This window comes from Phoxinus phoxinus (genome assembly GCF_949152265.1).
Source record: "Phoxinus phoxinus genome assembly, chromosome: 6".
Lineage (NCBI taxonomy): Eukaryota > Metazoa > Chordata > Actinopteri > Cypriniformes > Leuciscidae > Phoxinus > Phoxinus phoxinus.
Genome location: NC_136881.1, coordinates 23,801,710 through 23,829,476, shown reverse-complemented (window position 1 = coordinate 23,829,476; position 27,767 = coordinate 23,801,710). Strand labels below are relative to the sequence as shown.

Here is a 27,767-nt window from a genome sequence, read left to right as displayed (position 1 = left end):
TTTATAAACAGAAGTTGTTTTGTTGATTGACTGCAGTGATTTTTGGCAAGGGGGTTCAGTAGGAGGCCTCAGAAAAAAGGGACGCATTATGATTTTAAAATAATTTAAATTAATTATATAAAAATCATCTAAATTAATTAAACAAATACAATTAAAATGTGAGCTGCAATCATATTTCTTTCTATCATATGTATTTATAAGGTAGGTAGTGCTGCCGACTCATTTTCTAAGGACTAATTTTTCGATTAGTCGACTAATTTAAAAAAAAATAAGTTTTTGTTATTTCGTTGTTCATTTTATTTTGAACTCAACTGAAGTGCCAAAACATAAAATGTCACCTGTTCAAAAACATTATGTATTAACAATCTAAGCATAAGTATCTGCATTTCCATTAGGCTATACCATACCATTGCAAGCAGCTCTGCCATAATTACAGCAGACATTCTGGAGAAAATATAATTGCTGGCCTTCAAGTCAAAAAGGTTGAGATCTATTAATTAATGGATGCTTTTGTCTAATGGAAATTACAGCATAATTATTACAAGGTCTCCTAAGAAATCGCTGTTTTTATAGATTGAACCAAACAAGTCAAATGAAATGATGCCGTTTAAAATGTATTTTTTTCTTTAATAGCCTCACATTTAAAAAAATGTAAAGGGGTGATGAACTGAGAAATCTACCCGAACGACGGGTTTTTCAAAGTGGGGATCTATGACGTCAAAGGGTATCAAACACGCCTCCGCAGAAGATCAATGGCTACTTTAACACTGCCTGTTTTGCCCGCCCACCGATTCGCGCATTACATGAAACTCATTATAATGTGCAAAACTCTTATCCAATCATAGCAGTGGGCGTTTACTTCAAAGTCTTCAATGCGGTACACCCATAAAAACCGGGAGCTAGGCTCAAAACCAGGGTAGAAAATAGCCTATTACTTATTCATTGTTATGTTTTTGAATGTAAAAACCAAGCGAACGTCATACGTTGACCTCAGACAACAATATAAGAAAATTTAAAAAGCCAGTTCATGACCCATTTAACATTTATCATGAGAAGGAGAAGGTGTGGCTCTGTACTGTAAGTTTCCTTAAAAATATGATTTGTTCTGTCATCCTTTGTTCTGTCACATTGCCTGTTCACCCTGTAGGGATTTATTTTGTGGTAATTTTCATTATGCAAAAAAAAACAAATTGTCCCTAGGACAGTGTAACAAGAAATAAATATTTTTGAATTGTACATACTGTACAGTTAAAGCTCACATAAATGGTGAATGACATCTTCTGCAATCTTTTGAGATCATGTTAGGACACTTGCTTCTCAGGTAAAATATCTTCTAACATTCTTTGTTTTCTGTTCTCTTCTCTTCTCTAACCGTCAGACATTATAGTGCTGATTGCATCTGTTGCTGTGGTTTCGGCGGGGAGTCAAAGCAACATTTTTGCAACATCTGCACTGCGAAGCTTAAGGTTTTTACAGATCCTGCGAATGGTACGCATGGACCGCCGTGGAGGAACTTGGAAGCTTCTGGGATCCGTAGTTTACGCACACAGCAAGGTAATTTATTGACAAGTCATTATTAAGAATTATTTGCTTAATTATCTTGGTTATAAATTAAATAAATGGCTATAAATACATTGTTTAACAGCAGAAACGTCTCGGTTACATATGGTGACCCTCGTTCCCTGAAGGAGGGAACGGAGGCGTACGTTGTGACCGACAAATAGGATTCCTATTCGCCGGTCACCACGTACGTCAGAGTGACCGACTGATAGGGAACTCCTGTGTATTCATAGCCATATCAAAAAGTATTTTTGTACTTTTGTAAATATGTTACTGTGCAGATATCCTCTAGTATCTGCTTCTTCTTCTAATAGGAATTAGTCACTGCCTGGTACATCGGGTTCCTTGTGCTCATCTTTTCCTCTTTCCTGGTTTATCTGGTGGAAAAGGAGTTTAATAAAGACTTTGCCACATATGCTGATGCATTGTGGTGGGGCACGGTGAGTCTCCACACCCCACATCTCTGCACAATGGTATGTTCTCTCTTGCGTCTTAACAAATAATATTCTGACCTATAATGAGCTTCACAAAACAAGTTATTTATATCTGATGAGGTGCTAGACACGTGTTTTAGCAACTCTGCGACTCTGATGCATTATTCCTAGGTCATTTTTTTCCGGCTCTTGCTAATGGTCAACATAATGGTCATAATTAGAAAATTGCAAGATGTACTAGTTTCAGTTTAATATGATCATTGACATCAAATTTCAGTTCTAATTTCAGGCTCACCCTTTTTCAGCCTTTTGTTCAATGCCTTCCACCATGTTTGGGAAATTGAAACCTTTTCCATAAAGGTTATACGGAGGCCCATTAGATTCCATTTCCATGGAGATAGAAAGTAATAATGATGGGACAAAATGACAAATGCCATCTCTGGTCTCGCTTGAAAGCCCTTGATGCTTCATAGAAAATACTTTAGGTTTAGGTTTACAGATTCATACAGATAGCACAATGTTCAATGCAAATAATACAATTTACCAGGTCATTGTTTATATTTCAAGTAGCTACATAAATAGACTTTCTGACTTTTTAAAAGAGTTAAAAACGCATCCCATATCCTTTGTTGTTGAGGTCAATGTCAATCAAGATTTATGCTAATTTGACCTCAAATTACATCTGTCACTCGGTAGAAGCTAGTCAAATTAGCATGGACACAATGCTTGACATGCCATCATCCTCAATAACCATTAACAAAATTACACAAGGTAAAAAGAAAAAATACCCAAACTATCTGAAATACCATCTCACCTGCAGAATGGATAAACATGGTTGATGGTTTATGTAATGAATTAATGGTAGCTTAAAATGAAAAACAAGCATGAATTTTTAAAGAAACATTTTTTTTTCCATTAATTAGATCACCCTCACTACTATTGGATATGGAGATAAGACTCCTAAAACCTGGACTGGACGAATGCTGTCTGCTGGCTTTGCCCTGCTTGGGATCTCCTTCTTTACTCTGCCTGCGGTAAACTTTACACGTATATTCTCATAACATGTTCCCTTACGCTGCTTAAAGTATTAATTCAGTGTTTGTGCATCTTGTCACTTCTCCAGATACAAAACTAATAAAAAAAACACATTGTAAATAATTTGCATAATTGAGACAATTCCTAATGTCCTTCTTGGTTTCCAGCCTGCTCCACACAATGCAATCTTATTCGTAGCTGCCCGGGTATCGCACACAGCCATCCAGATCTGAAGACTGTCGTCGTCTCTAGGATGGTTAAAAAAAAGAAGCCCTGATGGTTGTTACATCCAGGGTATGCCCCCTTGGGAAGAGGCTGTTGCACCGTACCACGTCTCTTCCTCGAAGCCCTATGGGGACTACTCCCCTTACCCCGCCACCTCTGGTGTTTTGAGGAGCGGTAGTCTCTGGCACAGCTACCAAAGTGTGGCGCCCGCCACAAAGCCCTCTTCTCAATGACTTTCATATACAGTAAACAAAGTTTACGGGTTTCCTGCCAGCTTGATCTTTCAGGACCCCAAACAATTGAGCCCCCTTTTTCAAACAGATATTGAGAAACTGATTCCTCTCTCACAACATTTGGCAGCTTGAAATCTTTTTGGACAATGGATTTAAACAGAATGATTCTTCAGGGAACCTTCCAGAGGCTAATAGGCTTGTGCTTGCTTGCTTGTACTTCACAACCTTATTGGCTAAGAATTGTCCAGTCGTCGACTATTTATTGAGGATGCCTTTATAATCAAGTTCAGTTCATCTACAGGCATTTTAGGTGTGCAGTATGCTTTGCCTCTAGGCACTGGAGCACTAGGCACTAACTTTTTGGAAAGGTATTTTAATAATGTGCCCCTTTTGGTCTTTCAATTTAAGTTTGACTGGGGGACGCACAACAGGCTTTGTCCCTGGATTTCGCCTAAAATGAGTGTGCGTCTCTTGGGGTTTATTTTTTATACCTTTTAATGTTTGTGTTGTAGCAGGCTGGCCCTTTCCACACATTCATGGATATTATTATTGTTGATTTGGATTGAACCCAGGCTTTGACTCCTTTGTAATATTTTTCTTGTGCATACTTCACAACCTTATTGGTCAGGCATTTTTCATTATAGTGACATGGGTATTAATGTTCCCAGTAACTTTTTAGGTTATGTATGTAATCCAGTTCCTTGAGAGGGGAACGTGACACTGCGTTGCTTTGCCATACTTCACGCAATGCCTGAAAACGTCTTCCCTCAGACAATTAGAATCTGGTGACTTTCAGGCGTCTATTTATGGTCTCGTTGACACGCTTGCACTACGTCACCTGACCACGCTGTTGGCCAATAGAATTGGTGTTTTTCCACATGTGCTTCTGACACCAGCTCTGTGAACCAGAATACATACTGTACGTAACCTGACAAGTTTACAATAGTCCTATTGTCTTATTCTAATATATAGTATTTACTGACATGGTTCTACTTCACTTGCATTGCAGGGCATTCTGGGTTCAGGTTTTGCCCTAAAGGTTCAAGAACAACACAGACAGAAGCACTTTGAGAAGAGAAGGAACCCTGCAGCCTGCCTTATACAGGTTAGACACAAGAGCAGTGAATCTGCCTTCACATTTGGTGATATTACACAATCTTGTACAATACAATTTGGTTTATAGTGTCATTTTTATGACCGAGAATTTTATGGAAAATGTCATGCCTCTAAGTCAGTGGTTCTCAAATTTTTTATAAACCTAAAAAAAAAAAAAAAATTAAATGCCGTTGCAACAACTGTTTTTTTTTTTTTTGCTGATCTCCCCGGGGGGCACGCGCCACACTTTGAGAACCACTGCTCTCAGTAGAGTGCTGTTTGCACTAATGGTACCATATCTTTTTTTATGGACTGTTACTATGATTTGTGTCTGAATGCACCCCAGTGGTTTTGTTGCCTGATAAATCTTTTATGAAATGTCTGAGACTAGGGATGGTTTTACTTTACAGACAAATAGTTAGGTTTAGTTCACAGCAAAGAGACTTTATTTGTTTGGACCAGTGTTAAGCAAGTTTTAATGTGGTTTAAATGTGGTTTTAATACCAGCAATTAAGAGTTGTAAAAATCTCCTTAATTTGTTTCAAAATATATTGGAGGAACTTCCCTTCTATCTGTGTGTGTGAGTGTGCGTGCGTGTGTGTGTGTGTATGTGTGTTTCTGCTCACTATGTTTTACTCTCCCTAACCCTGAATAAGGCTGCGTGGCGATATTACTCCACCGATGGTAGTCGTCCTTGCCTTGAGGCCACTTGGCGTCACTATGAGTCTACAATCCCTGTCCCGAGGCATGTATGGGTGCCTGCTCTGACCGAAAAAAAACCTGTGTAGTTTTTTACTAATCTGCTTTTTTCCTTTTTTTTTTCTTTTTTCTTCTCTTTCTCTTCTATGGGCTTGTTCTTCTTCTGTCTTTTCCCTTTTTCCTTTATCCCTTGTTCTTTTGGTTTTATATATTTTTGCATGTAGTGTGTGTGGCGTAGTTATGCGGCTGATGAGAACTCGGTTTCCGTTGCTACCTGGAAACCTCATTTGAAGGCGTTGCATACCTGCAGTCCTACAAAGTACGTACAAACCCCCTGGCAGGTGCTATTCTATATCCTGTCTGTTCCCTTGGTTCATTCATTTTTTTCACAAAGGAATATTTTCCTCTTTCCCTCTATTTAGTTGTTAAAATTCCCAGTGTAACTTTATTGTGCCTGTCTCCCACACGGTCCATTTTCCTTTTCACATCCTCTTCATTTCAACATTCAAAACCTACATATGTCTGTTTTTATGTCCATTTCGCATTTATCTGATACGTTCATTGCCATCCACAAGTCATTATATACCAGGTTCTATTGTTATAGACAATAGCAGGTCTAATGTTAGTCTAGCTGTCCATAAAATCACCTGATTGTAGTCTTTCTCTCAAAGTGAAAGGGAAAAAAATAAGCGAATTCACAGTAATGTTTCTCTCCATTTTGCATTTATGTCCACATTCTGTTTTGTAATGGCACATTCATGGATAACATGAATATGCAGTAATTGTCCATCTTGGTAAATAGTATTAGCAGCAGTCAAATTGACTACCTGATTGAGAAAAAGGTTAACATGAAACGCAACTAGACCTGCTGAAAGCATTACTTTAAACATACAGAGAATAAACTCGATATTCAGAAGGGCTCCAAATACATATGGCAGATTTATTTGCTCGAGCTTCTGAATTCCTTGCAATACTCTGCATGTTTTGATTCGCATGTATATGCATTATGTTTTAAACTGGCTGTTGCTTTTGGTGCATTAGTATGCATGAAATATTTTATGATAAACTGGATGAATCTGAATTAATGACATGTGTAGTTTATAACAAGACTGTTTACTGTAGATTCATTTAACTTCTCACATTTAAATATTTCTCTTTCTACATCACCTTTTGACACCCACAGAAAGGATCAAGGAGAGTCATCTACAAGGTTTGTGTTGTTTCATATCCTTTACTGTATATACTAGAAATAAATTTCAATTGAGACAGACTTTTGAAAATTGCTGTTGTTAGTGTAATACACTATTTATTTGACCATAAAAAAAAATCACACTGTGACTTTATATCCCAAAAATGGGCCTTTATTTCTTGAAATTCAGACTATATTTCTAGTAATCATTAGATTTCATATGTTCTACCTGTGACTTTATATCTCAAAATGTGACTTCATAATTGGCAATATGACTATATATTTAATGATTGCAACTTTATGACATAATTATGACTTTTTATCACAATGCAAATTCAAATCTTGCCATTTGACTTTATACAGCTACAGTATATCTCAATTATGACTTTCTTTCTTTTAATTGCAACTCACAATGTTGTTTTATTTTTGCAAAATTGCAAATGTATGTCTCACAATTGTGACTTTATTTCTTATATGAAACTTAATCTCGAAATTAATTTTCTATGTTTTATTCTGTGGAGTGAACAGGCTTCCATATTTGATCAGTATTTCCCTCTGATGTCTGTTTACTGCAATCTGTTATTAAGTGCACTCTATTTTTCATCAGTCACATACATTGGGCAGATGGAATATGAAATAGCAATAAATTGAGATGTTTTCATGCTTTCATGTTTTGTCGCTTACCTGACAAATGTGATTACTGGGGGTTTGGCTTCAATTAGAGAGAGAAAATAATGGAGATGAGAAAGTCAAGTCAGACTGTTTGCAGGGACTGCATTACACGCCAGCTACTGAGACATAGTGTCATCAGTCCAGATAACAGAAAGAGTTAGTGGTGTCATTTGCATAATTACTAAGATAGAACTTCAGATTGTGCCGTAATAGTATTTCCAGTATGAACAAGGCCAGACAAAATCATTTCCACATCATTATGAATTTATTAAGTACAGAACAAATACATGAAATTCATCCATTTGCCTGAGTGTGAACAATAGATTCCAAAGAGATGTTTGGATATGATGCTTCTGTGGGTTAACCATTTGTTTGTGTGAAACAACCATCCATCCACTCATTTATGATGCACTACTCATCAATGACCAAGAGACCATGATACCATAATTAGCATAGTTGCTAATGTGACATTATTGAACAGAAGTGGATGACTCACTGCAGTGCTGCATTTTTGAGTGGCCGCTGCTCTTTCATGTTCCATAGTCATGGACAGTCATGTTCAGCTGTCTGACCTATAATGAGTGAACTAGTCATTTTTTAAGTTAATAGAACTAAAGATAAAATATATATTTTTTTTTTAAATAGACCCTAGTGTAAGACCATCCGAAAGTCAGAGACCAAAAGACTTCACATTTCTAGTTTCTCTATAAAATTTGAAATGCGAAAAAATTCCCCATGTAGATTTCACATTGTTTCAAGTTGGTCACGTAATTTCACTGTGTTTAACAACAGAAAGCTGCTAGAAAGTGACCTAGAAGTGCTTTTTGCATCACATTATTGATAGATAGACAGACAGATCTATTATTTTATGGAACATTGTAATTACTTCTGAAGGAGTTTCAGAACTTTGAGTTTCAGTTTCAAACTGTCCTTGACGTTTCTCTAGAGTATTTCATCTTACATTACATATTGTCTTGGCATATCATATATCTGAAGGGGCCTTTCATAGTGATTGTTTAGAGTTCATTAGACTCCCATAGTATTAGAAATGCAGTCAAAGCAAGCAATGCAGCAGATCTAATAAATGACTTGGCCTCTGCACTTTGTGTACTTCATACTGCTCTTTAATGGCCATTGCTGGAAGGAAAGTGCTGTTCTTTCTTTCACTCTCTCATTCTCTCAATTTTCCCCCCTTTTAGTCAGAAACTGAGTTTTAAGGACCGAGTAAGAATGGCAAGCCCCCGTGGACAGAGCATTAAAAGCAGGCAGACGTCCGTTACAGACAGACGTTCGCCCGGAGCTGAGATCAGCACTGATGGATCGAGTCCTGCCAAGGTCCAGAAGAGTTGGAGTTTTAATGACCGCACCCGATTCAGACCCTCTCTCCGTCTCAAGAGCCAATCACGGTCTACCCCTGAAGGTGAAGCAAATTCTGATTGGAGGATTACATTGAAACACTATGTGCATTGAAAATTGTTTAGCTCTATCATTTTATTCTATGCTGTATGTAGTGTAGAAACATACTGAAATTCAAGATGAATTAAGACAATTAAAATACAAATCTGATCATAACCTGTAAAATATAATTTTTTTGTTTGTTTATTTGTCTTGTTTTTTGAGAAAACATGTTCAAATGACAGACTGTGACTAGACCAAAAATCTCAGAGTTTCAGGAGATAACAAATATAATTACAGTCAACCATGATGAGACTAATTATTGTTTTTAAACAAATCAGTTGAGTAAATTATTCAGTGACTCATAATATAATAAAAGATGATGTAACCATATAACCTGCAGAAAATTCCCACCAATAATACACAATCTGACAGACAAGTGAAAATTAGCAGTATTGTTGGGGTAAATATCTGCACTGTAACACTGCTCATGCACTTAAATATGAGGACGGGAACTATCTAGTGTACGGCAGATAAACAATAAAACAACGCACTGAATTAGACAACTCCATCCACTCATTAGACTACACTGCTCAAGGCTCTGTTTACATCCCCCGTGAGGTTAAGACAACTCTTCTGTTGTAAATTATGTATTATGTATAATTCAGACACATTAATGAATGCATATATCAAGGCATGGTATGATTTAGATGTAATCTGAAGTCTTTATACACAGTGGGAAGGCTGTAAGGCACTTGATGTCATATACATTATAAAATCTGAATAGTTAAGTCAAAATGGTTAATGAAAAATTATGACCTAACTTTAATTGTATTAATATGCTTGTGTCTTGTACTGTGTTGCTCTGCGGCCTAAGACGTGAAGGTCTTAACAAGCAGGGACCTCACAACAAAAGCCTACAAGTATCCACATAGGTTATTTCAATAGTACAGTTCAGACATTCTACTAACTATAAATAACGTGTCAACTAACACTCATTAATTTCCAACTACATGTCCACTTTTTAATCAGTAGTTTGAATCTTAATTTTGAATAGCCTATACAATAACCCGACATACAGTTTAAAGACTTGATTACATGTATAAAGAGGCATTTTGGGGGCCTTGAGCATTTAATAAATGGGGTAACGTCTGTGAATTCTACAGTCAAGAATCCTTTTGCCTCTAAGCTCAAAGTGGGAACCTTCATATTTTAGCCTGAAGCGTACAGGTATATTCCTTCCTCTGTGATGCCCTATGGTTGTAAATATCTTTGTCTTTTATTAGACCGATCGATTGCAGCCTCTCGAGTCAGTTTGTGTGAATTCTTTATGTAACATAAAGCAAGATGAATCTGCAAGCAACACCACTTTTCCTTCTAGTCTCTGGTTTACATCATAGGTGTAGCCATAGATAACTTGTAGTGCAGAAATGTGCTTGAATCTGGGTTCACGTTCGCCTCTTTAGAGCTCCTATGGTGTATCTGTATTGTATATGCACTCTGAATGATTTAAAATTGTACATATTCTTGAAAATGTATTCGAGTAAAAGTACAATTGATCAGTTTCAATTCAAGTTAATTTGGACTGCACTACTTTGTTAGTTTATATTCAATTGCAGATGTTGCTCTCAGATGTTGTTTTGATTAGATCCTCTTTTCCTTTTTTTTTTTTAAATTGAAAAGTATGAAAATTTTTTTTTTTTGCCTTTCTCTTGCTTATTACTCTTCCATTTGTCTCAATTCTTTGAATTTGATGGTGACTTTCACATACTCTCTCCTTTCTGACTGACTCTTTACTCTTTAAGTGCTGATGACTTTGGAATGTCCATTGTGTTTGTCACAGGTGAGGCTAACGTTGGTGTCGATGAGGGTTTTGATGAGAAAGGGTGTCATTGTGACATGTTGGCTGAGGACCTGCCGTCCACACTGAAGACCGTCATCAGAGCAGTGAGGTAGTGATTCTTTACTTCCCTTCGTGCTGCTATATGTTAGAGCTCTGAGACATTACAATTACAGCTCAGCATTTCATGAGCTATCTGTGATTATTAGGGGCCAAGCACTGAAAGTGCGGAGGCACCTATTGTTTTCGTTCCGGTTCTTATTATTATTATTATTATTATTATTCTGCTTCTTCCGACTGGGCGTCTATGGCAGCCCATAGAAGCGTATGCGGGAAAGTTGTTCCGGTTTGACATTCTGATAGAGGACATTCCCAACAGTAATTGCACCAATTTTGGTGTCTCTAACTCATTCCCTCTAGCGCCACCACCTGTCCAAAGTTTCACTTATATTATGCTAATAACTTTTAAACCGTAAGGCCTATCAACAAAATTCTTTTTTCCTCTGATTCCTGAGCTCACGACGATTCGACTGGACCCTATGACGTCATTTTCCGTCATAAAAATATGGCCGCCATTTTGAATTGTCCAAAAAACCTTCTTTTGCGAACTCGTCCTAGACGGTTTGTCCGATTTGCACCAAAATTGCACCAGATCATCTTCAGGCTGTGGGGACAAAAAGTTATGGAATTCAAGTTGATTCGTCAAACCGTTTTCGATAAACGCGCAAACAAATTTTACGTAGCGCTTGCGAAAACAGACATAAGGCTGTATCTCCGCATCGCTTAATCGTATTCAAACCAAACTTCCTACATGTCATCACAAGCATGACCTGAGGCTACATGCTGCGTTTCGGCGCAGCGCCACCTACTGGTCTGGAGATATGAAAAAAGGCTATTTTTGCTTATAACTTCTGAACGGTTTGTCCAAAAATCACAAAAGTGGTCTCGATAGATTCAGGGCGTCATGTTGAGTCGACTGATATCCAATTTTTCCATATCGGCCATTTTGGCTGTCGGCCATTTTGAATTATGTGCTAAAATGCTGTATTTTATGAACGCATGAACGTATCGTTACGAAACTCAGTATGGGTCATCAGTACAAAGCCCTAAAGGTACTCAAAAGATTATGAGACAGCGCCACCTTTTGGTCAAAAGTTATAATGAAATTTCCAAAAATGCTAATAACTTTTGAATAAATTTGCCTATAGTAATGACACTGATCTCAATAGATTCCTTGGGTTATGCTGAAAACATAGATACCAATTTTGCCATAGTCAGCCAAACTTCCTGTCCGCCATCTTTATTTTCTTTTAAAACCTACTTTTTCAAACTCCTCCTAGACCGAACGTCCGATTTTCACCAAAATCGGATCGTGTCATCTCCAGACCGTGCCGAGTAAAAGTTATGGATTTCGTGTCGATAGACGAAACCGTTTTCGTATACCGCAGTGGCAAAGTTGAGGCATGATGCCAAAATGACTATTCAGGCTTTATATCTGCAATGCCTTGACATATTGACACCAAACTTTGTATGTGTCATTGTCACTTCACTCTGACCACATCACATCAGTTTCGTAACTGCGCCACCTATTGGTCGAAAGTGATAATCATATTTTTAGTTATTGTATGTGATTTTTCAACCATTTTGCCCAAATTCATCTTCAAATGTCTTTAATTGCTCCTTGCTGCAGTGGGTCTCACACTCCCAGCCACTTTGGCATGTCTTGTCGTCTTGCTTGCGCTTGGCCCCGGTGATTGCTGCTTGCAGCTATATTTGAAATTGATTCACTAAAAGTTTAGTATCAACCAATGATAATTCAAAGCTATACATATTTTGTGTGGCCTGTAGGCTAGATGCATGATAAATGTTTTTCAATCAATTGTGTTAATTCTGTGCCAATTCAATTTGACAAACCCAAACAAATCTAACCTGGTTAAGCATACCACATTGTTCTCCGTACATTGTATCAGAGTTTGATATTAAGTATGCGTCCATGAGTGTGTGCACATGAAATTATGACAATTGCAGCGATAATCATGTAAAACATGGATCCATGTTGCCCAATTTAACTAGATCTGATGAAATAAGTGATTTGCCTCACCAGAATAATCAATATGCCTAAATACTACACTAAATACTAATCCATGATAAGCTCAAACTAAACTCAAAATCGCTGCTTAAACCTGCTTTGTGGTACAGACTCAAGCAAACTCAAAAATTGCAATGTTTTAACAGCACCACAAAGCCACAGAGTTTTCAATTTTCAGGGAAATCAACCTACAAAAGGTTTACTTAAAACCTGTAGCCTAAGCTGAGATAGGAGAAAGTATTTTACAGAAATACACAAAAATACACACATTACCTTTAATGAATTGTCGGCTAGTCAGTCTTATTTAATTATTCTCACAGTCACTGTGAGCATGAGATGAATCGGCGTCTCATTATCTCATTTCTCTAATTTCAAGAATGAGTACTGTCATCCACACACTTCACTCATATCAAATACGCAATTTTCTTTTTCTTTTGATAAGTAGGTAAGGGTCAGTGGAAAGTGTTCTATATTGACAGGATGTGCTCATCTTTTCCAGCCTCTCTGTGTTACTTTTATTATGAGGAATGACAAATGTACTCAGTCTTATATAGGTTGTCCCGCTTGACTGAATATTCCAGCCTGTACCTGAAGTGCTTTGGTAACCCTGTAGCTTTCAGCTCGGGCCTGGTTGGACCCTGACGTTTATGTGACGCCAAGCTCAGACTTTTCCAGGGTGTTAGATTTGTCCATGCTGTCATTTGGTCACCTTAGGTTTCAGAAACTGCTGTGGTCATGCTGAGTCAACCCAAAATGCAAATCAATTGTTTCAAGACATTGTTTCAGTTTTTGAAAGTGCATCAAGTCATCCTTTAATATTTCAATCAGAACAAGAAGACAAATTGGCACATACGATATCTGTGCTGTCATGTTTGTTTTGAGCTGTATACTCATTAATAAAAAAGTATAATATTATCATATGGTTCTGCAGGATCATGAAATTCCATGTGGCAAAGAAGAAGTTTAAGGAAACTCTACGCCCATATGACGTGAAGGATGTAATAGAGCAATATTCAGCCGGTCACCTAGACATGCTCTGCCGAATTAAGAGTCTGCAAACAAGGTAAAACTGTCTGACATGTTTTTCTTTATATGCAAACTATACACACTAACATTTTAAAGTGTGGTGTCTGGAAAATTTATTTATTTATTTTGACAACAAATTAATTATTTTATTCAGCAACAATGTATTAAATTGATAAAAAGTGACAGTAAAGTGTCATGATTCTGCCATCTAGTCCTTGTCTTTGTTTAAGTCTTGAGGCAGGATCATGACAGACCCATGTTTTGTGTGCAAGCACATGGCCTTGTGTTTGGGCTGTGTGCTTGTGTTGTCTCCTTACTTAACCCCGCCCCCTTGTTCTCCTAGTTAGTCATTATTGTTTCGTCTGTGTCACCTGTTGTCATTATTAGTTTCTCCCTATTTAATCCCCTTGTGTTTGCTGTCCTGTGCCGGTTCATTATCTATCCCTGATTGTCATTCTATGTCATACTAAGTGTGAAACAACCCGTGAGTAACCCGTTGAAAGTTGTGTCTGGAAAGAAGTGTTTGATCCTGTCTTTTCTGTTAGTTTAGTGTCTAGTTTATTGTCTGAGTCTTAGTCTAGTGTTGTCCGTCTAAAGTAGTCTAACCTGTCTTGTTTTCACAACAAAAAAATATTAAGCAGCACAACTTTTGCACCAAATCAATGAATGAATGTAGAAATGTAAATTTAGATCTGCATATTAGACTGATTTATGAAGGGTCATGTGAAAGCAAAGAGTTTATTAGTGGCCACTTTTATGACCTCTACATTATATTCACACTGGTTTGTGGTTCATATTTAATGCCATCATGTCACATGTGTTCAGATGGCCCAGAGGCAGTGGTTCTCCTTGGTCATATATGGGTCACTGGTTGGTGGGGAAGCCCTGAGGTTCTACCAGACAATGTGATGTGTAGCGTTTAAGAAGCTATATATTATTATTGCATGTCATTATGTACCATTATTCATCATGGTTATATACAATGCTACACAGGATGGAAAAAAATGTCAAATGTGTAGAACGTCTGAATGCTCACTATTCTTGATTGACCTGCAAATATATGGAAGTAAAAAAAATGACTAATGTATTTGAAACAAAAGTATGTTGAATTGTACATTAGCTTCATTAACAGTGTTTGCATTTGAATGCATTGTATTTTCAGGGCTTGCATTTTGGGGGGCTGAAATTCAACAGGGTTGTATTTTTAAATTGTTAATATTAAAATGAAAACATTTCCTAAACAATATTATTATTAAAAATGTAAGAATCTGTTTCTCATTCCCGACTTAAAGGGGGGGTACAATGGTGTTTCATGTATTCAGAGTTGTTTACAGTGTTAAAGAGATGGATTCTCATGCTAATAATGGCCAAAGTTTGAAAAGTTATTTTGAACGAATAACAGAGAATTTCTGTGCTGAAAATCATACTTCCGGATTGCAACACGTTTTGGCTGGTTTTTTTCTATCGTAGATCTAATGACGTAGACCAGAGTGGAACTCCTTATATGAGCATTGCTGTCGGAAAAGCGCGTTCACGCACACGTCGACCAGAGGAGAGAAAGACCGCGCTCATCGACGCATAGACATCATATATCTCTATACAGTGCCGGCCCGAGCCTTTTGGGGGCCCTAAGCCGAATTTGATTTGGGGGCCCCCTCCCACCACGCGGAGTCACCTGTGCTTGACGATTATTGACACAAATGTCACGCTATAATGCGACATTATAAATTAATACAGTGAGGTTATGTATTAATACAAAATAAATACTTAATAAAAAATAGATACTTAAATAAAAAAGTTTTAACTTTTACTTTACTCTTTTACTAACTCTTTGAAACTTCTGAAAACACACTGCCACAAAACATAAATAAATTATTTACAAATGTGCAATAAATGTGCAATAAATGTGCAGTCTTCAACTACAAAATAAAACCAAAATAGACAAACATGGATATAATCAAAAATAGAATGTTACAAAAAAAATTATACTTAAATAATGAAATGCATACATTTTTCACTTTTGTTTTTAAAACGTTTAACTTTTACTTTAATCTTTTACTAACTCTCTCAATTATTTGATAAAATAATGACAAAACTTAGAAATCAGAAACATAATAACAGCAACAACAATAACAATTATTGACAGTGTAACTGTCCTCAAAATCTTTTTAATTTATTTATAGATTATTATTGTAACAGACTTTGTTGGATTGCATCATGACAGAATCCAACAAAGTCTGTTACAATAATAATGATGTACTGGCGCTAGTTGTATATGTGTGCCTATGCAATGTATTTTTCCCCTCGGGGCTTGCCGTAGATGCGCACTTGGTACTGGAGTGTCGCGGGGGTTTGGAGTTAGTGATCTGATGTGTGGAATATAATAAAGTGGAGAAGACTTCAAACTGCTATCGTTTATTATTTTCTTATTTCTGTTAGTGTTAGGTGAACCCTATACGAACGCCCGGTTACATTATGAAGATTATTAAAACCATATTAATAAAGTTAAAGTCTATTTTCATCACAGAAGTCTCCCCACCCACGAATTGTCTATGCACGCGAGGTGTCTAGAGATTATGCGCTTGACTCAAACGCTGGCAGACACAGCAGCAGTTGTAGCAGGTATAGCCTATTGATAGTAAAATCAGAATTCGCTTGTCATGAATTATTCATTCATTCATTTATGTCACTCGTTTAAGTTATCTAATATGTGTAAAAAAAATAAAAAAAAATAAAAACTCGATTGGGGGCCCCCTGGTGGCCACGGGGCCCCAAGCAGCCGCTTAGTTCGCTTATGCCTCGGGCCGGCCCTGTCTCTATATAATATCTATGCATCGACGCGCTACTACCGGAAATCATCATCAGCAGCGCTAAATAGGAATGGTTGATGTCAAGAATGTCTCCAAAAAAGTGTGTTTTGGGATGTGAGGGAAAGTTTACCTTGTTCAGCTTCCCAAAGAACCCAGTGTTACTGGAACAGTGGATGCAGTTTGTATTTCCGGGACAGCAAAGGAGTGTGGCAAGTGCGGTTTTGTGTTCTGGTCATTTCAGTGACGAATGTTTTATTAACAAGACCCAGGTCGTCGCTGGATTTGCAAACCAAATACTATATATATATAGTAATATGGCCTACCGCACCACGATCGATAATAAGCAAACCTTCCCGGGCGCTCCCGCTTGACTCTATAGCTCCGCCCACGCCCAGAATCAAGGACCTCGGCTTTTTCCGGATAGAATCGGAAAGCTGTATTTTTATTTTATAAATATGATGAAACTAAAGACTTTTTGGAGATATTAAGGACGCACTATTACTCTATAGGTACTCAAGATTGACATGAGATTGACTGAAACTAAGTATTTTACCCCCCCTTTAATTTCCAAAATATTCAATCTGTTTAAAAATTCCACCTATGATATTCGACAGGCAATTTTTAGTCCATTTTTATTTTGCTTTAAAAAAAATCTGAATTTCAGCAGAATATTCAACACTGAGTACAGATGCATTATCATCATCTGCATTTAGTCACCTAAACAGCAGGTGATGCAAGCGGGTTATGACAAAGACCAAAACAACAGGCAGAGTCATTCATTCATTCACAAAAACGTATTTACAGAAATGGAGCAAGCGGTAAGTATATGTTATGATTATCAAGGCCAGTATATATACAGGAAAAACACGAAAGCTGCGTTTACGTTTAATTAAAAGTCTTCGCGATTATTATTATCCCCGTATACATGTAAGCAATATTCTCCACCGCAAAGGAGATATAATGTTATTCACCTTGATGCTGATGTGCAGACCAAACATCTGAATGAATCTACCTGTTGTTTTGGTCTTTGTCATCACCCTCTTGTACCGCCTGCTGGTTTGGTGGACTGTGTATGCAATGAATTTTTTTGTGTAAAATGTTGAAAAAGTGTAATTCAACATTTTTTGTTAGTTTCAGAGACATAGTCATTATTTTACTTCCATGCAAACAACACTCAAATTACATATTGCATCTACTGAGATTCTGAAGTGTGCAGTAAGTGGACACTTTGCTATCCCGTAAGACGAGATGCTGTCAACTTTAAAAAGAAAGAGGAAAAAAAAGGCAGACAATATGTGCCAAGTGGTTCTTTTTAAGCCATTTTTGTCTTTATAAGCATCATATTTCTTCTGGGCACTTTAAATCAGTATCTTTTCATTATATTTCTTCACTGAAGCCTATAGTGAAGTCAAATTATCAATGTTTCAATTAAGTGAGACTAGTGCCACCATGTGACCAAAACTGGATATTACAGTTACTGACATTCTTCATAGACTCTAAATGAACATATCAAATGAGCTGTGAGTCTATATAATTTTGAATTCCTCACTGTATATTTCAGTGTACAAGAAACATAATAAATTCAAATCTTCAATCTGGTAGTAGCCTAAACTAATAGTAGCAGTTAAGTGTCATGGGATTTGTTGTGGGCAAGATTTGTACATGGTCACAGCTTGAGATTTTGTGTTAACATTTTATTTTATTTTTTTCAGTTCTCGGTCTACTTATTGGGATGTAAATATTAATTTATTTTCACACATTTCATTCCTGTCTCTTTCTGCAAATGTCTCTCTCTCACTTTCAGGGTGGATCAGATTCTTGGTAGGGGCCAGGTGCCTCTGGATAAGAAGGTCAGAGAAAAGTTGTTGTCTGATGGAGACATTCTGGAAGATGTGAGCATGTTGGGAAGGGTGTGTAAGGTAGAGAGACAGGTGAGCATAGAGACACTTGGTTGAGCAATGCATTACACAATCCGATGTTCATTGAATCCTTGAATAATCCACTGGTTTTAATAATCCATTGAGACCGTTTGTTGCTTCAACTATGGGCAGTTTTAGCCCTGTGGATGTTTAGAAAAAAAGTATCTTACAGCACACTTCTTTTTTCTGAAAGTAATAAGTCTCATTTCTATTTTGAAAGATTACTTGTGTTTAAGAACATTCTGGGGTGAATTTGAAGGTGCAAAAAATGACTTTTAACATTTTTACAGTAAAATGGCCAGCTCCTTAGTCTTGATAAGGCTTTTTTATAGTTAGTGTTTTACGTATCCTAAACACACACTAATATATACAATTTTCACAGTTTTTGAATGGAAATGATTCACAATATACAGTATAATATCCTGTTCAGAAAATCGCCACCTTGGAATTATAAGGCAACTCGGCACAATTCCAAGGGGTCCGCAGGATGACTTAACAGCATTGAAATTAATAAATTACTATTAACATATTAAAATAACCTAACTAAATTAAAGTGCTAAAAGCATGTAAAATCAAGCAGCTTTCTATCTGGAGAACTCTCGTCTAAATAGATTAGCTTAGTAATGGATATGGCAATGTTTAGTATTGGCAGAATAGATCTGCTAAGACACTGCTGCTGTTGTTGATTGTTGAAATACATTCACAGACAAGCTGCTGTGAACATGTAAGACATATTGCTGCTGCACAAATAGCATACATGCAATTACCTGTAGCACATCTACACAGGTGGAACTGGGGGAGGTGGAGGGTTTATGATTGCTGGAAGCAATCACAGAACCAAACTATTTAAATGTTGAGCAGGCAAGCTCATTGGCTGCAGATGCAACAGAAACCAATCGGCTTGTGCCATGTAGTAATTGATGTGATAGCTAGCAGATAACGATCTATCATCAAGAGTTTTGTGACAGAACTAGATATTTGGCCTTTGAGTCAAAAGGTTGAGAACCACTGTATTAAACATAACATAATGTTTTCTGACAAACAATATTTCTGTGTTCCATTTATCCTCTCTATAGGTACAGTCTATTGAAGCTAAGCTGGACTCTTTGCTGGACATCTACCGGCAGGTTCTGCAGAAGGGTTCGTCCTCTGCCCACACTCTCTCCTCTCTTCCTCCTTTTGGGTTGGAGGAGACGTCAGACTATCAGAGCACCATCCTCAGTAAGGATCTCTCTTGCTCCTCCCAGGTCACCCAGTCCATCTGTGGAAATCATCCCAGGGCTCTCCAACTAATATTAGCCCCCAATGAACTCAACCTCAACCAGAACAACTCCACAACATCTTCCCCTGGGCTCAATCCATCCTCTGCCTCGCCTTTTAACCCATCAACCTTCCAGATTCCTTCAACCCCATCCATGGAGTGTCCATCAGCACAAGGCAGTCCATCTCAAATCCTCAGCGCCAACAGCTTTCACTCCTCTGTAAGCCACTTTCCATACATTGGTCAACCAGCTCCACCCACAGCCTCATCAAAACTTCAACTCTCCACTGTTCCTCCACAACCCTGCCATGCCCGCAGCATGGGACCCTCTAGGTCAGACCCCGCCGACTACGCCAAATCCTACTTTAGAGGAGTTGGGATAGACTTTGGACTTAACTCTAGTATGGGCTGCAAGCTTCAGCAACAAAACAGACCAAATGCTAAAGAAGACAGTTCTTGGAGGAGAAATATAAGCCTGGATGCAGAGGTGGAGATGGATCCCCTTGTTCCAGTTTCGCCTCTTGTCCCGGTTCAAGGCCAATGCAGTGAAGACAGAGGATTGGGGAAGTCCCTCTCTGTGCAGGACCTCATGCAGCCCGCTCTAGAGGGTCTGGACATGCATTCTAGTCAGGCTAGTTTCTCCACTAGTGTTAGCAGCAGCCAGGACTCTTCATCTGGGGGCATTGAGATGGGGGTAGCGGGCTGGGGAGAAGCTAGTCTCTTCATCAGCGATAGAGACCTGGAGGTCTCAAAGACACATACTCAAGGGTTTGACTTTCTTTCTCAGACCCCAATTGATGCATCCTACTCCTCGGAGCTGCTTAGGACAAGTACTACGGCCGGTGCTAGTCACAACCTGGCACGTGGACATTCACCCAATACGGACAGCAACGAGACTATGAATATGCCACATGTTCGACTAAAATAACTCAATCTCTAAAGTGTTCTTAGAAACCCCTTCTGATGGAATTAAACTTTGATACGAGAGCTTATTTTATTTTGTAGGTTTTTTTGTATTTTTATGAGGAAAACGTACATTTAGATCATTTTTATACATGTTTTATTAGTTTGGTTTATTTAAAAGAAACAATTATGATTTTGTATCGTCACCGTACATTACATATCATTGCATGCATTGTTCTTTTTCAAATGTACTGTAACATTTAAAAAAAAAAAAATCTAATAGAATGTGGTAGATTAATAATCAACCTGCTGAAATGATCAAAATCATAGATGGCATGAGCTATTCACTGGACTGCATGAACACTGCATGTCTTCAGAATACAGAAACACAGTCTCATTACAAAAAGCCTTGTCAACCCGAAATGTACAACCTGCCTAAAAATGGTCAGAACATATTTTTCTCTTTTTGAATTCATCATATTGTATTAAAAAGATCATTTACTTTTCTTATGTGGAAAAAAGTGCCAGAAACTGATGCTGCTGAAAATTGATAAAGTTTTGATAAAGCAGATTAAAATTTGAGAGAAGCACCTGATAGTTTCCATACTACATTACTTCTGATCACATCGCAGCTGCAGCCCAACTTAATATCCTACATGTTAGTTTTGTGAATATAAATTATTATTAACAGCGATAATAAAATAGCAATTATGAATCATTTTAATACATTGTATCTATGTGTGTGATTTATCATAATTCATAATAAATGTTATTTTATTTTGTTGTTAATTACAGATTGTTATATTTGCTAATATTTTTTATAGTCATTGGTTTTGTCATTTTAGTTCAACAGCAGTGAATATTTGTGTCAGACCTCTCCAAAATCGGACGCAAATACAGTAGCATACATGCCTATACTCATCAAAGATGCTTGTGAAAATATCTTCTCTTGTTGTTATATCTTTGTCTAGTAATTTAGAAGCAGACATCAGAGTTCAAATGCATTTTATTGTTGGTTAAGAACCGACACACATTAGATAATGGAGAATCATATTCCCGTTAAAGTACATGAGTGCAAGTGCAAACAGGATAGCTCATGCTTCTTCAGAGCGCTGTCAGGTTAGACAGTAAAGTGCGCTAGCTACTTTAGCTTCATGTACACAGAACAAAGAGTACATAAAACTACATCACAACACATCAAATCAGACTAACAGAATCTTCAACTTATTGGACTATTAGTCAGGTCACATAAGATATGTTAGCAAGGGGGTTAGGGATTGCTTACAAGCTGGGATACAGGATAAACAAGCTTACTCCACACTCCCACTAGAGGCTGATCTTCTTAAAGTGCTCATAACAATTTAACAATAGAGCAAAAAACACAACGAAGACTTAAAATTCAAACTGGACATACAGTTAAACATAAATATACCATCATAATCATTGTCAAGCAGGTGTAAGTTTTACTTTTCCTCCTTCTGCTTTTGCGGTGCATTGTGATAATTAACCAAGCTTTGTTTATGGAGTTGAAAAGAGGAGGGATGGTGTGGCTGACCCAAGTGTTAGCAGCCCAGCACAACATTCATTTGGTCTTCTGGGCCTTTTGGGCAGATTTCGTGACCTTCCCGGAGGAAGAGGTCTTCTTCTCAACGCCCTTGATGACGCCCACTGCTACGGTCTGACGCATGTCACGCACTGCAAAGCGACCTGGGAAATGAAGATCATAAGAAAAACAGAGCTTAGTTATGATTATAAATCAAGGGTCTTTCAATCTCTGAGGCCAAAAACTCTCTGATTCATACTGCATTTTACGCCTTCCATTTACATACTACAATACTGTAAAGACATACAACTTATTAATCTATTAACATTTCATTTTACTAAGCATTTTGAGGTGCATTTACTGTTCTGCAAATTTCCGTAGCTGAAATTCGGCTTCAACAGGGTCATGCATATTCGCCATACTGACCAACAGAAGGTTTGAAATAGACTTGTGTAGACAGCGCTTCAAGAATTGATATTATTATAATTATTAATTATTTTGTAAGAGCCATAGCCTATTTGAGTGCTATTTTCATTCCTGGCTAAAATTCATTTGCTTTTCCCCTCTCTTCTCTCCTATCACTTCCTGTCTAAACTGCCCTGTCAAATAAAGGATAAAATGCCCCCAAAATAAAACGTAATATTTCATAAAGAGTGAAATATTCTTGAAAAATCACTTGGGAAAAAATGAAAGAATCTTTGCAGTAGGTGTGACTTTAGTATGTTTACTATTTTAAAAAAATATTACCAGAGGAATTAGTAACTTTAAATCCAAATTAAGAAGATGTGACCCTTACCAAGAGGAGGATACTCAGAGAAACTCTCCACACACATGGGTTTGCCTGGTATCATATCTACAATAGCAGCATCCCCAGACTTCAGGGACTTGGGATTATCTTCTAGCTTCTTCCCAGAGCGACGGTCAATCTTCTCCTTTAACTCGGCAAACTTACAGGCAATATGAGCAGTGTGGCAGTCGAGAACTGGGGCATAACCAGCACTGATCTGACCTGGATGGTTCAGAATGATCACCTGACCAGAGCAGAGAGTGGACAAGTGAATAGTTTGTAATGACAAACACCCTCTGAATAAAAGTGCAGTTTAAAAAGAAAATCCCTAACAGGCATATTCAGAAAAATGAGATCGTGAATTGTGTCAGTAGGCTTTGTAATTTAAACCGTATAAAAACACATAGCTCAGATCTTCACCTGAGCTGTGAAACTCGCCGCCTCCTGTGGAGGATCGTTCTTGCTGTCACCTGCAACGTTCCCACGTCGGATATCTTTGACTGAGACATTCTTCACATTAAATCCCACATTATCGCCTGGAAGAGCTTCAGATAGAGCCTCGTGATGCATCTCCACAGATTTGACCTCAGTGGTCACGTTCACGGGCGCAAATGTCACAACTAGACCAGGTTTCAGAATACCTGTCTCTACACGTCCCACAGGCACAGTACCAATTCCTACACAGAAACAGTGCAAAGATAAAAGAGGGATGTCTGTTGGTGTTATTTACTGGAAATATCAGTCTTTGTGATGTTTGTTATTTTATTTCTTAAAATATCCTTCTTGGATTATCATACTTAAAGGTGATGTGTATAATACTTTCTCCAATCCCATCCTATATACAAAACTATAAGTTATTCATAGGTCACACATCTTTACAAGAAAAAGATTAGCTATAATGTGCATATGATCTTAAAGTTTATTTTAAACTTTTTAAGTTTGGGTGTCCTTATACCTCCTATTTTGTACACATCCTGCAGCGGGAGCCGGAGGGGTTTGTCAGTGGGGCGGGTTGGAGGCTGAATGGCATCCAGAGCCTCCAATAGAGTCGTCCCAGAGGCACTCCCATCCTTACGAGTGATCTTCCAGCTCTTGAACCAGGTCATCTACAGACAACATATTATTATTAATCATTATTAATGGCAGCAGGTGTTGAACATTTGGAAGCTCTTAGGAAACAATGGACAGTAAGATTTATTTTTAAAGAAAATAATGCTTTTAATCAGCAAGGCTGCATTCAATTGATCAAGAGTGACAGTAAAGACATTTATAATATTATAAAATATGTCTATTTCAAATAAATGCTGTTCATTTGAACCTTTTATTCAGCAAAGAATCCTGAAAAAAATGCATCACATTTTCCACAAAAATATTAAACAGCTTTCAACAGTTTATCATAGTTGATAATAAGATTTTTTTTTTCCCTAAACACCAAATCAATGAATAAATGTAAATGTAGATCAGCATATTATAATGATTTATGATTTATGTGACACTGAAGACTGAAGGAGTAATGGCTTCTAAACATTTATCTTTGCCATCACAGGAATATATTCTTTAATATATATATATATTACAACAGAAAACAGTTATTTTAAACTGTAATAATATTTCACAATATGACTGTTTTACTGTTTTTGATCAAGGAAATACAGCCTTAGTGAGCACGCATCTTTCAAAAACAATTTTAAAACATTGTACTGAGTCGTAATATTTTAATGGTTGTGTATATTGTGAATGTATAGCATGCCATGCAGGAAAGCATATAATATTGAATCTACAAATAACATTAAATAAGAGGTTGGCTTGCAAAGAGCTAAATAATGCCATAGTGATATTAATTAATTTCTAAAACTATTGAGTCTATTGATAATATGAAAGATATACATCTTTAGGTGATATAACACTAACATTTGGGCTGGCCTCCAGCATGTTATCCCCATTCCATCCGGAGATTGGCACAAATGCCACTGTATCGGGGTTGTAGCCGATTTTCTTGATGTAAGTGCTGACTTCTTTCACAATCTCCTCATAGCGCTTCTGGCTGTAATTGGGTTCCGTAGAGTCCATCTTGTTGACACCCACGATCAGTTGTTTGACGCCCAGTGTGTACGCCAGCAAGGCATGCTCACGTGTTTGTCCGTTCTTTGAGATACCAGCCTCGAATTCACCAACGCCAGCTGCCACGATCAACACAGCACAGTCTGCCTGTATCAAGAGAAATGAAAGGTTATTAAAATACTTTGATGGAATAAACTTTTTGGTGAGATACATTGTTTTTATGTGATCTTATAAAAAACCTGTGAGGTGCCAGTGATCATGTTCTTAATAAAGTCTCTGTGTCCTGGAGCGTCAATGATGGTGACATAGTACTTGCTGGTCTCAAACTTCCACAGGGAGATGTCGATGGTGATTCCTCTCTCTCTCTCAGCTTTGAGTTTGTCAAGGACCCAAGCGTACTTAAAGGAGCCTTTTCCCATCTATGAAAGGTGAGGACAAATATAAGTTTAGAGAAAGATCTGTCACTGAATTTCTTGAACGAATGTCTTTGTGGCGTTTTAATATGCTTTAAGACAAACCATGTGCAAATTCATGTCAACACCATTACTGAGTATTTTCTCCTTAAAATTTCGGTGAAACAAAAAGAGTCTAAAAAACGCGGCTTGAAATCGCTGGTGTTTCTGACGTCACAAACTACCTTGTTATTGAATTAACATGTGATCGTCAATAAGTGGATCTCTGAGCTAGTGTGAGTGAGTGGAGGCGGGGCTAATTTGTATATTCATAGCTATTCAAGCTATTTTGAGGCATGACGATATTTTGGGAAAAAAACGCTTAAATATGTCATTTGAGTGATTAAAGACGAGTTTTAAGGGATACAATTATTGACTACAGGGGGACTTTAAGAAATAAGCTATTTGTCTCAGTGATGTATCCATACATTGAAAGTCAATGGTATCCAGTGATGTTTTGGACCTTGCTGACTTTCATTGTTAGTACAAAAACAGTTCTTCATTCTTCAAAATATCTATGTTTTGTTCCACTGAAGAAAGTCATAGTGGTGAATACATGATGACAGAATATTATTTTTAAGTGAACTATCATTTTAGGGTATTGGATCGTAACTTATTGTTAATAGAATTGATTATAAAGCAAACTTACACTCAAAATATGTGATTAATGCGCTCTTGCTTGTTTGATATCCTTTTTGAATAATTATATACATGTGATAACACGGCAACAAATTGTAGCTATCTTTATTTGGTCTTGCATATTTGGACTGCTATACCTCTGCAGCTTCCTTCTCAAACTTCTCAATGGTCCTCTTGTCGATGCCTCCACACTTGTAAATGAGGTGGCCAGTGGTGGTGGACTTCCCTGAGTCCACATGGCCAATGACCACGATGTTGATATGGAGCTTCTCCTTACCCATCACTGGGCTCTCGTAGGGTTACAGGCACAGGCAGCCTACAACAGAAACAGGGAAACTAAATAATGAATCATACAAATAAGTTATTTATGGTCCAACTGCGCTCAGATGTACTGCAAAAACCACATAATAGCACTTTATACTTTTGCATATTTTGTTAACTCTTCTTTATTCAGGTAGTTTACAATAGGTCAAATCAATATTAAGTTATGTATAAAGTTATAAAAATTATTATTTTGTATCAGTATAGCGATAAGCAAACTATCAGTGGTTTAATTGTCATATTAAAAGCAAACACTGTACAATAAGCTACATTTAAAGACTCGAGACTCGATATAATAAACGCATTGCACTAGAAAGTAAATCTCTCATATTATTTTGGATGTAGTTATATATAAAGGGTTATATAGCCTATACATGTGTCCTTTTGTTGAAAGGAATAGGGAGTTTAGAAATGCTGTTAGTACAGCAATGACCTCTAAAATAATAACATTTTATGAATTATTAAATTCATAATTTAAACTAATTAATATTTTAAATCATCCGTCTGCTACTTTTGACCTAAATTATTCAAATTCTTGAGATAAATCGGCTAATGTCACAGTATTCTTGAGAGCTTGTCCATGTTTTTCCCAGTGTTGTCTGGGTTACAATGTAGCAGCACGGGCCACCTGCACCAAAATGTGACATGACTAAATAAAATTGCATTTCAGAAAATTGTAAGTACTTTTTTTCTTATATAATCTTTGCATGTACATGCATGTAGGCTACATTATGAATGCCACACCAAAAAAAACGTATGGCCTGATAGTCTGCTTGCCAAATAGCAAAGATGGGACTGGAGAAAAAAAGGATATACCGGTAAATGTTTTTAAAAGACCCTGTCAGTTGCATCAGCGCCATGTTCCGTATATAGAATTACAACTCAAATACAGCACATCATAAATTCACAATACCCAATAAACCGTCCGACCGCTTAGCTCCATCGGCAAGTAATTATAAAGCGTTAATGTATAGAGAAAACGTAGAGAGGGTGTGTTTTTCAAGTGTCCAACCTTGGAGAGGTGCGCCTGTAGTCCAGGGCAGCGAGCGAGAGTCGGACACTGCTGCTGCCTTGGTGTCGCTGATATCATGGAAGGACGTTTCTGGTTGTTCCACTAGAGGGAGCTGTCGAACAGCACATGTACGATAACCACGTGTGTGAGTATTTGGGTTTTTGATGTGTTAAAGGGATAGTTCACCCAAAAATAAAAATTCTGTCATCATTTATACTCACCCTCAAGTTGTTCCAAATCTGTATGAATGTCTGCTGAACACAAAAGAAGATAAAAAAAAGAAGAATATGTGTCCCATTGACTTCCATGGTAGCCTATGGAAAAATTTTGGGCTACTGACATTTTTCAAAATATATTTTGTGTTCAGCAGAAGAAAGAAATTAATTTAAGGTTTGGAACAACTTGAGGGTGAATAAATAATGACAGAATTTTCAGTTTTGGGAGACCTATCACTTTAACTTTTGTATGTTTCTAACTTTTTTTGTTACCCAATATATTATAACTGTTTTGGATTATTACATAAATTATTTGGCTATATTTCACTTTTTTTGTTTTAATTGTCGTATC

General features: G+C 37.3%; 2 protein-coding genes across 7 annotated transcripts in view; one reads left to right on the top strand and one right to left on the bottom strand.

Moving 5' to 3' along the window:
• Positions 1-21,174, top strand: part of kcnq5b (potassium voltage-gated channel, KQT-like subfamily, member 5b) — a 110,258-nt gene extending 89,084 nt beyond the window's left edge. For 2 of the 5 annotated variants that reach the window (XM_079616669.1, XM_079616667.1), the window contains exons 4-15: positions 1,379-1,554; positions 1,875-2,000; positions 2,918-3,028; positions 4,497-4,592; positions 5,506-5,600; positions 6,465-6,491; positions 8,342-8,562; positions 10,381-10,489; positions 13,398-13,529; positions 18,107-18,233; positions 19,298-20,108; positions 20,200-21,174. In XM_079616669.1, the coding sequence (XP_079472795.1) occupies positions 1,379-1,554; positions 1,875-2,000; positions 2,918-3,028; positions 4,497-4,592; positions 5,506-5,600; positions 6,465-6,491; positions 8,342-8,562; positions 10,381-10,489; positions 13,398-13,529; positions 18,107-18,233; positions 19,298-20,108; positions 20,200-20,384 (2,216 nt within the window). In that variant the 3' untranslated portion in view covers positions 20,385-21,174. Of the gene's footprint in view, positions 1-1,378; positions 1,555-1,874; positions 2,001-2,917; positions 3,029-4,496; positions 4,593-5,238; positions 5,328-5,505; positions 5,601-6,464; positions 6,492-8,341; positions 8,563-10,380; positions 10,490-13,397; positions 13,530-18,106; positions 18,234-19,297 lie in introns of all 5 variants that reach the window. The other 3 variants (XM_079616668.1, XM_079616665.1, XM_079616666.1) reach the window with 2 other exon arrangements.
• Positions 21,175-21,374: 200 nt separating this feature from the next.
• Positions 21,375-27,303, bottom strand: eef1a1b (eukaryotic translation elongation factor 1 alpha 1b). 2 transcript variants are annotated; one of them, XM_079616670.1, is made up of 8 exons: positions 27,201-27,303; positions 26,005-26,183; positions 25,016-25,195; positions 24,627-24,923; positions 23,671-23,821; positions 23,136-23,392; positions 22,725-22,959; positions 21,375-22,092 (listed from the first exon to the last, which is right to left on the bottom strand). In XM_079616670.1, exons 2-8 carry the CDS (start codon positions 26,146-26,148, stop codon positions 21,968-21,970), a joined length of 1,389 nt encoding a protein of 462 aa, XP_079472796.1. In that variant the 5' UTR covers positions 26,149-26,183; positions 27,201-27,303; the 3' UTR covers positions 21,375-21,967. The 2 variants fall into 2 exon arrangements, with proteins under 2 accessions (XP_079472796.1, XP_079472797.1); XM_079616671.1 differs by having other exon boundaries at positions 21,376-22,092; positions 26,005-26,203; positions 27,201-27,247.
• Between the last annotated feature and the right edge of the window lie 464 nt (positions 27,304-27,767).

What these genes read in the sequence shown, in the direction of transcription:
- eef1a1b (XM_079616670.1), bottom strand. Translation starts at nt 26,148, where the DNA reads ATGGGTAAGGAGAAGCTCCATATCAACATCGTGGTCATTGGCCATGTG. An exon ending in TGATCACTGGCACCTCACAG is followed by an intron (nt 24,924 to 25,015) that starts GTTTTTTATAAG and finishes CTCTTGATACAG; the next exon opens with GCAGACTGTGCTGTGTTGAT. An exon ending in CGGCGAGTTTCACAGCTCAG is followed by an intron (nt 22,960 to 23,135) that starts GTGAAGATCTGA and finishes TGCTCTGGTCAG; the next exon opens with GTGATCATTCTGAACCATCC.